The sequence below is a fragment of the Pelobates fuscus genome, chromosome 2 (genome assembly GCF_036172605.1).
Source record: "Pelobates fuscus isolate aPelFus1 chromosome 2, aPelFus1.pri, whole genome shotgun sequence".
In the NCBI taxonomy this organism is placed as follows: Eukaryota; Metazoa; Chordata; class Amphibia; order Anura; family Pelobatidae; genus Pelobates; species Pelobates fuscus.
In genome coordinates this window covers 64,171,695-64,182,066 of record NC_086318.1, presented here as the reverse complement: position 1 = coordinate 64,182,066, position 10,372 = coordinate 64,171,695, and the positions used below count along the sequence as shown (strand labels likewise).

At 36.5% G+C, this 10,372-nt stretch overlaps 1 protein-coding gene across 1 annotated transcript in view; it reads left to right on the top strand.

Moving 5' to 3' along the window:
* The first annotated feature begins 2,558 nt into the window (after nucleotides 1–2,558).
* Nucleotides 2,559–10,372, top strand: part of SNTG2 (syntrophin gamma 2) — a 539,246-nt gene continuing 531,432 nt past the window's right edge. Inside the window, exon 1 of the mRNA XM_063442215.1 lies at nucleotides 2,559–2,818. Within this exon, the coding sequence (XP_063298285.1) occupies nucleotides 2,750–2,818 (69 nt within the window). The 5' untranslated portion in view covers nucleotides 2,559–2,749. The remainder of the gene's footprint in view (nucleotides 2,819–10,372) is intronic.

Genomic DNA, 10,372 nt, shown 5'->3' with positions numbered 1-10,372 from the left:
GAGTGTGTGACTGTCAGTGTGTACAGAGTGTAGCGGAGTGGAGCGCGGTACAGGAGCTTCTGTTTCCTGTACCTGGCCAGACTGACAGGAGGTGCTCACAGATAGAGCACTCCCTGTCAGTTCGGCCGGGTACAGAAAACTGAAGCTCCTTTAGGGGATCTGCTCTGCTAGGCAATGCAACAATAGAGGTAGGAGGCACACCAGGAAGGGGAGTGTAACCACTAAAGGGTGTGGGGTGCACCAAGGGACAGGGAGGGAATGGGAGAGAAACACCAAGAGACAGGGAAAAGAGGGGGGAGGGGAGAAGAACACTAAGGGACAGGGAAGGGACCACTAATGGGAGGGGAGGGGAGAGGGGCTGGTTAAGAGGCACATATGTTAAGATTTTTTTTTGGGGGGGGGCGGAAAAATGCATCTTCGCCTATGTACCTAAAAATCCAAGCACCGGCCCTGATCTTCGGCGCAGGGCTGAGCGAATTTCAGCTATATTTCTTCCCAGTTTCTGTTATTCCAGTTCCTGTTTGTGGATTTTCCAGCTTCTGTCCTTTGGCTTTGATTCTGAATAAACAATTTATTCTCCAACCATTGACCCTTTGCTTTCCAGTTTCTGTTTTTGGATTTCCTGGCTTCTGACCTTTGGCACTGATTTTGAAAATGACCCCCAGCTCTTTGGAGGGGTGATAGAGGAGATGTGGGGCATCCAATGGTACCCAAGACTTGAGCTCCATGTTATCAAAGAAACTCCATTTATTTCCCACTCAATGCTATAGAGCCATGCATCAGATCGGAGGATGTTGGCTGGCCCGAGTTAGCTGGAAGTAAAGTTTTGACCTGGTCATGACAGTCCTTCCATCCAGGGCTTTATGAACAAAGTGTTTGCTCTGAAGAGAACTTTACGGGGATGACATTTGTTTGGGGATGTGGGCATGGGAACTAATTTTTTTAGTTGAATTTGTTAGTCGGCGCCATGGTATCTGGTCGCTAATTAGATTAACTGGTCAAGTACGGACATCTAGGCACCAAGTGTGTTGCATTATGTATTGTTCTCCTGGGGACCTCCTGTTGAGGACCCAGTTATAAAAGTGTGCCATTCATGCAATAATGGCTTCACCCTAAGCTAAGTCTTGTGTGTAGATGTGAATTTAGAGATGCATTTGATTAAAAAGAAATTACGTGTGTGTATATGTTCATGTAGTGAATTTTTTAAAATGTTTTGTAGTGCATACAAATGTGGAAGTCCATTTATGTTGAGTGCTAGTGTATGAATGCAGGGGTGTATTAGTGCAGATGGTTAGCATGCATGAATTTAATTTTATATATATATATATATATATATATTTATATATATATATATATATATATATATATATATATATATATATATATATATATATATATATATATAAATGCAAGACTGTATTTGAGCCAGGAAGCACATCCCCCATCCACTACTTGTGCTCCTCTCCCCGGATTTAACACCCACCTCTTATGTCCTTCTCCCTATACCCTCTTCCCTTGATTCTATCCCTTTCCCTATGTTTCTCTATTGCATTCATCCCTACATTCATCCTTTCCCCTCCATGTGCCCCCCTTATTCAACCCCCCCTCCCCCCACACTTGTATTCCTCTCTGCATACCTTCCACTTCCCATTTGTGTATCTATTCACATCTCATTTAACATTTGCTCTCCTCTTCCTTGTCTGTGTCTGGAAGTGCAGCTGAGCCTTGTGGGAGTGTTAGTCTTCAGATCATCCTGCTGTATGGACAGGGTGGGGATACACATCATTATTTATTTTGGTTCATATAGCCTTCTGACACGAAACTAAAGCACCCTGCTAGAGTGGTCTAAAACTCCCACTCTGCTCAGTTGTGTGATATAAGCAAAAGTCTGCAAAAGCTCACAGGGAGGTATACTAGTCCTGGCTAAGCAAAGGGGCTTTCATGCTGGAGAGACCCTGAAAAAATGATGGATTTTCTCTGTTGATGATGGACTTGAAACCGGAAGACGTAGGTAAGTGGTTTTGCAACCCAAGATATAGATGAGTAAGCATTTAACAAGAGAGATAAATTAAAGCTTGTAGAATTAAATTAGAATTTTGTTCACGGAAAATAAATGCTGCCACAGTACATTTTATTGCATTTTCACGTAAACACAATGAATATTCCAAAGAAATTTCAATAAGTTCATTTTTATAACTGATCCATAGCAACCATTGCATGATGCTGTGTTCCAGTTTTCTGTAGCAGGGAAACGTACATTGAGAATTATCAACATATTAACCTTTATACAGCCAGTGTAACAAATAAACAAAAGGTACCATAGAATATCTAAAACATCAGAGAAAACGGATATCACCCCCAATCACTCTGAAATAAGTGAATAAAATAGTAAAAGAAAGTGTATGTGTGCCAGCAGGTGGAGAAGCAAGTTACCAAATGACAGAGAGCATTAGCCTGTAAGAAAGAGGCTGAGCTGTACAGGGAGGGAGGGGGGAGAGAGAAAAGCAATGGGAAACTCTGTGGATGTGATAATGCTTTAGAGAGCCCCTGCTGATGGTACGGCTACCGGCAGCCTCTTGCATACTGCTGCCCTGTTATGGATTAGTTATGGTAGCTTAGACAAAAAGGTGTCTGTATTCTTATAACTTACGTAACACTGACTGTTGCCTACAAGCTCTTGGCATTTTTGAATAAATGAATGAAACAAGCCTGAGTTCTCGTTTCAGAGAAGAATTCATCTGCATGGGAAATGAATGCTGCAGGGAAGCAGCCTCCAACCCATCTAGAGCGGCCGGTCAGCCTTCTTGTCCCAACTTGGGTAAGTACACTTCATTCTGTTTTATTAATTATATGTAGAGTACGGTGTGTTTGACAGTGCTACACCATCTCTAACCAACGGAATGTACGTCTCATGCAGAATATGTACTTTAATCATTGGGCTTTTTCAAACAGTTTTGCTGATACATTTTTGGTACACTTGCATATATATTTGTATTTTTATTTGTTGTTATTTGATTGTGAATGACTTTAAAAAAAAAAAATGTGATTGAAGCCATTGCCTTGAAAACACAAACACATTTCAATATAAACAATCAACTTAAGATGAAAATCTTTAAAATCCATAAGAATAAACCGCTTATTGTACAGCTCTCTAGAATATGTTGGTAATTGTGACTTGCAAAACTGCAATTACTGTGGCACTCGGTGGGTTAATAAAACCATATTATGAGTGGTGCTGTGCTGTATAATCCGGATATTGTACAGCAGGGTCTTAACTGGAAAAGTTCGGGTTTCAAAAAGGTTGTGATACTAATTCCCAATTAACATTTTTAGGAGCAAATTATTTTTTATGAAAATTTTAGAGAGTACATATTATGTTTACTTATACACTTGTCATGCACTCTGCTAGTTAGAGCATCTAATTAACCTGTCTCCAAGAAAGATACAAGGTTGTCACACTCATTCTGTGAATTGATAAAACTGGCAGGCTAAATACTTGCTTACCAGAATCATTATTTAAATATGATTACTGGTGACTGTCCACAATTAAACTAAAGGCTGTTGCCTTTTTAAGTGCTGGCTTATCTATGTGAATAAAGATTTTGGTACACGTGTTTACCTTTGAGAAATAAAAAATGTGGTAAAATACAATATTAATATTAACTCATTTCATGTTAAAGCATGCATGTGAAAAGAGGAGAGTACCGTAGAATTGATTGTAAGCTCTAAGTGACAGAGACCTACTATGCTATGTTTGCATTCTGTATGTGCCTACTGTGCTTCCTCTATGATGTAATCTAGACTGCAAAGTGTTAAAAAGCATTCTAGCAATATGTATACATATACATCATATGCATACATCATACAGCTACTGCACTTACTCTAGCCCCTCCTCTGTAATGTAACCTGTGAAGTGAGAGAAACGCATAATAGCCCTTTATTTACAGTATCTAACCTGTAAATAGATAATTACCAACATTTGCATTGTATAAAAAAAATCATGCCTATCTTTAGATAGGTTAAAAGGTAATAGGGGATTTGTGATGTCCTACCTTCACCTGAAAACTAACACATTAGTCCATGTGTGTGTTTTTAGTTCAGTTTAGTCTTCCTCTAATAACTAAATGTGTTAGTATGCCCCATTTGCTATTTATACATTCTACTAACACAGCACTGACAGTCATGGTCTTTTAACCAGTTAAATGCTGGAAGATTCTTGTAGTAATTAACTCAACTTTCTTCTAGTTACCTAATATGCTTAAAATAAAGATTCATAGTAAACATGTACATACATTGAATTATTGTGCTCTTTATCTGTAGCTGGCTAAATATTGGCATGTTCAAAATCCCATAAAGAGCTATACACTTTATCTTATCACAAGGTTTATTTATGCACATACATGTATATAATGTCTGATACAGTGTGGACATTGAGCAGTTGACAATTTCTTTTATTCATGTTTCCGAAACATTTTTCATGTTCAAAATAGATACATGTGACATTATGTGACATGTTTATTGCTTCCTGTTCTAATTTTTTGTAATCTTGGTATTTTAAAAGCAAGGACAGTTTAACTTGAAGCACTGGGCTGAACATTTTATTTACTTATTTTATTCCTATAAGATATGCACAATGCTTCCTACAGTTACACAAACATTAATACCACACTTTTATTTTCAACTGTCAGAATGCAAATATGTGATGCTCACAGTCAAATGCTAAACCTATAAGGGCCAGAGGGGTAACATGTCTATGTTTCTTGTGTGACCCATCTTGGACTTGGTGAGTAGAGAAGAATTTCAATCTCATGGGGCTTGGTATCTTAACATGGGGATGGTTAATGGGGCCAAGCAAATTCATCGATTTGGGGTCCCTGCCAAACCCCTAGGCCCTAGGCTGTTGTCTAGTGTCACTTTATGGCTAAATATACCCTGGTGGTGAGTGCATAAATAAAATGGAAAATATTGCAAACTATGACAGTTGTATCATACTGCCTTTCATTATCAGGATGGTGGGATCAAATTGAACTGAAGTTGAATAGAGTGCGTTAGTATTGTAGCCAATAATCAATGAAGCAAATGTAGCCGCATGCAAGTTTTCTTACAATATTTACAAAGAGTATATAATACAATACATTATAGTGATCAGAGTTTCTTCTAGGAGGTAACACTTGTGAAAAGCAAACCAATAGTTTAACACTGTTGTTATGTGGACCTTTAGAATACATGTAAATATTATCATGCTATTTAATAATCTCAATTGCATAATTACATCTCCCTGATATACAATATCACAAAAACGTGTACAAGTCAGTTTACCATTAATTGATATAGACTTTGCATTTAACTAATTAACATTGTTAAGTTGTCAGCACACTTGCGAGTCTAGATTCAGGGTTTATCTCTCCGGGACACTTTAAAGCAAAATATGAGTCACATTTCTTTCTTTGCTTATACTTTTATCTGTATAACATGCTAGCTGAATGGCTAGTGATGGTATAGATTAGCAGATTAATTAAAAATCATATCTTTACCACATGTCTGGTTCCAGTATCTGGCCATAAGACACATTTGGAATCTTCTGTAAACTGTCCCAGAGTGCAATGGTGTAGAGATAGATTAGCGAGCTTGTTGGATGGATTCCAACACACACAGACCTTATCTGCTGCTAACTTCAATTAGACATTTCAACCAAATATTGAGTAATCATTTTGTTTTTAATATATCTGTTGAACAACATATTTGCTAACTGTTTTTCTGGTACACATAAAATTATCCGAATAAAATGAGGTATGCCTTTAAGGTATTTGCCAACATAGTCTTGAAATTTATAGTAAGTACTTCTTCTATGAAAAAGATATATATATATATCATTCCTCGTACAGATGATACATTTGCCCCATGAGGAAGGATTAGTTTGATAATAAATCAGTTTGCTATGAATGATACGGCTATTGTTGAACATATTTGTGGACTAGATCCTATTAATCTCCGATTCTTGGCTTCATTCAGGAAAGTATTATCTACAAATGCATAATAATCTCCAAACTTGCAGCTGTAGATCAATCAAGAAGAACCAAACTTTTAAATCTACACCATCGTGTTGTTATATTTCATTAGTTAGGGAGGCTTATTCACGATCAAGTTTGTCTGATAATCTCCAAAAATGATTTCGAACTTCAGAATGTGACAATAATACCTGAGTTTGATGAAAGAAAAATCACATTTACTGAAGTGAGTGTAGAGTGTCTGATATCTCCCACTAATGTCAAATTTAATTCAGGTGCAAATGAGCATTGATTAAAAAAAAAAAAAAAAGTCAGAATTCCTTACAAAGTATAGGATTGAATATGAATCTTGCTTGGAGTATTGTACGCAGACCGTATCTTCAGAAGGATATTGATACTTTGGAGAGACTTCAGAGAAGGGCTACTAAACTGGTTCATGGATTACAAAATAAAACTTACAAAGGAAAGGTTAAAGGATCTTAACATGTATAGCTTGGAGGAAAGACGAGACGGGGATATGATAGAAACATTTAAATACATAAAGGGAGTCAACACAGTAAACGAGGAGACTATATTTAAAAGAAAAAAAAACTAGCACAACAAGAGGACATAGTCTTAAATTAGAGGGGCAAAGGTTTAAAAATTATTTCAGGAAGTATTACTTATTAGAGAGTAGTGGACGCATGGAATAATCTTCAAGCAGAATTGGGAGAGGTTAACACAGTGAGGGAGTTTAAGCATGCATGCATTTAGGCTATCCCAAACTTAAGATAAGGCCAGGGACTAATGAAAGTATTTAGAAAATTGGGCTGGCTAGATGGGCCGAATGGTTCTTATCTACCGTCACATGTTATAATGTATGTTTCTATGGTTGCCTAAATGATTTTGGGGGAAATTCAGTGATGTTCTCTTTTCCATCTCTTACTCAATGAACTGAAATAATAAAATATAATAAAAAATAAACTTAGCTTACAGACTTTTTGAGTACGAATAGCAAAAAAATCAAATACATAATTAATTAAATAATAATGGTAGCCAGATGTACCCCAGAATGAAAGAGGTGACATGTTAAATAACCTTTGAGATTATATGGACCCCAGCTAATGAAGGAGACCACCACAGTCATAGCACTTTCCAAGTTCTGCACCCAGTATGTAGTTTGGTAAGATTGACAAATAAAAAAGTCTTGGGAGTGAATTCCAGGACACCTACTTTTTCAGCAGACATGTACATTGTTCATTCACAACACTCCCTTATATTCCCTTACACTATATGTTGTGCTGTAAACAGTGAATAAGATAAGTAAGAAATGGACCACCAAAAGGGGGCAAGCTCCTGGTTTCATTCTATTTCACCTCACAGGGTGTTAAAACTTAGAGATTCATACTAAACAGCTGCTATCTTCAGTACCCTTAAAACCAACAATAATGTTGTTTGTGCTTCATCGCTCAACATTTTTCCTTATTCTTATCCAATGTCAAGCCCTCTTGAGCCTTTTTTTTCCGGATTTCTCTTTTTCTCTTTAGCTGCTGTTGACAGCTCTGTGTCTCCCCAACTCATCTACATGCCTCCATCTACTTTTAGAAATGTTTCCATTGTCATTTACATTTTATGAAACTCTATCTACTCTTAGACTTCGCAGTAGACCTTTCTGAGTTAATTCTTATAACTGCAGAAGAAAAAACACATTCTTTATAATTTCTAGTTCCATAAGAGTTCTGACTCATATGAATCTTCCTCTCCAGTTGTGACATTGCTTCATTTTCTTTAATATCTTATGATACCCTTCACCTAGCTCAAGATCTAGCAATGATACGGAGGCATGGTCCATTCGGTTTTCCATAATGCACTATTCAACCTACATGCTCTAACTTCTTCTACACTTCCCCTTCTTTTAATCCATGCAGTCCATCTATTTCCATGCAATCAGTCTAATTTCCTTCTATATTATTGCCACCCTACTGTCCTCTAGACTGCAGGTCTCTATCTAACCCTGCCACCTCTTCAGTCCCAAAGCAAACCTCACTGGTGCAAACCTTCTTTACTGAAATAAACTGGTAAATCAAGAAATCTCTGCATCATTTCCTTACTCATTCATCCTACACCCAATACTTTTGGTATGCTGTTTTCCCAGGTTATTGAAATTAAGGTTTTTACACTGCTTATTTCCTCTTGCCAAACTTCCATTCCCCTTTTTTCTGCTTACTTCATCCTATTCTTGATATTTGACAATCTTGTTCTATCCTTTAACAGAATCATAATTTTTTACACCATTAAAAAATAATTTCGGGACATGCAACTTTCATTCTCACCGTAAAGACACCCTTAATTGCTAGCATCACATCTAAATGGACACTATAGTCACCAAAACAACTTTAGCTTTAGCAGTTTGGATGTAAAGGCCATTCCTCTGAAATCTCACTGCACAATTATCTGCCATTTAGGAGTTATATCACTTTTGTTTCTATTTATGCAGCCTTGATTACACCTCCGTGATTGTGACTGACACAACCTGCATGAAAAAAATGTTTTATTTTCATTCAGATGTTAACCTGCTTTAGAAGTTGTTGTTGTTTTTTTTTATCTCTTGCTCTGTACATTGAACTTTAATCACCTACAGGTAGCTCTTGCAAAGTCTAGCAAGCTGTTAACAGTGGAGGAGGTAAGAAATTCTATATTATAACATTGCAATTTAATTGCATAGTTCATTCATCCCAGTATGCCATCACAATGAAAATGGACTGCAATGTGCCTGTTCAATACTTTCATAATTGATTTACACATGGAATGGATACATTGATATTTACTCTTTTTATTTATAACACATATGGTATTTTCTTTTTCATTGTAAAAGTTATTTTAGTTATCATAATATATCTTTCTTAAAATATATTTGAAAAAAAATTCTTAATGAAACAGAATTGACAAAAAAGGTAGTACACACATTGGATCTCACTTTGCAGGAAGTACTATCATCTATACGCCAACAAATTGACTATTTATAAACATTTCCCTAATAAATATAAAAGCTTACTATTTCTCCTTACACATCTTGACCTATTTGCTACATTTCCACCTGTGGTCCATCAATAGTTCTTACTCTTCCTAAATTTCGTTCCATGTCACTTTTCATTCTTGGTACTAATTGTAACAATTCTGCTCCACACTCTACTTGTCAATTATCTCAGACGTCCTGATAACTCTTTCATTAGATTTACCCTAAAATATAGTTTGGGTCTCTGCCTGTTATCATGTTATAATATCTTGATAATATAATGCATTCCTTTGGAGTTGAGTTACATGTATATACTAATGACAGTCTGGTTAACCTTTCCTCACCCAATATATTTCCTCGTCCTTTGCAACATATCAGTAATTATTTCTCCTTTGTCTGTAACTAGATGTGTGCTCACTACATGACCCACATATTCATTCTAAAACACAGTATGTTCTTTGACCTCCTCTTCTCTTCAGGTCAAATGTGATATCAAAGTTTTCTTACATGTTTGCTGCTCTCACCTATCTTTAAAATCTTATAGCCTGCCCATCTGAAAATAATTACATGATAAAAAATATAGCTTGGATTTTACCTATTGTAAAACAAGAGGGCTACCAAAGTTCACTCATCTCCCAGTTTGATTATAGCTCCCCCACTATTCATCGTTCTCACTCATGCAAAGATCACAACTTGATAGTCCATTACAAGAGCTGCCACTAAAAAATGTATCCTTAGCCATTTCTCTTCTGTTCTCTACTGCACTTGTTTATCAATTTCTAAACGTGTTTGCTGTATTCATTAGTTGTGATTCACAAGTACAAAGCTCTAAACTCTGGCATTTTTTTTATACATCTTGTCAGTTCTGCTCTAACAAAGAACTTTGCCTGTTCTGTATTTGGAACCCCTGCCTCAAATGTTAGATAGCTATACATACTTACTGAATAACTCTTAAAGGACAACTTTATATGTAAAAGTAGAAAGAAACAAAAAATCCCTATTCAGTATATATACCCCCGATGAATAAATGCAAGAATTCTTCATGTATGTATTCATCGAGGTTATACTGCAAAAGAGCTTACAAAAGCTGCAGCCTATGCAAGCCCTCCATTTTTTTTTTTTTTAACAAAAAAAAATGATTTTCGGTCTCTTTATGGGAAAATAACTAATCAGAGGCTTAATATTGAGAAGCCTCAGAAACAATTCACATTGTATGTGTGTGCACCTGCATGTATGATCTGAGATCTGAAAATTAAATATGAGGGTGGGAGGGCAGGCACACTTAAGAGGAGAGCTAATGGGAGCAGGAAGAAATTTTCCTGGTGGTTTAATTGACAGTCAAGAAATCAGCTTTTTTTTTTTTAAAGTT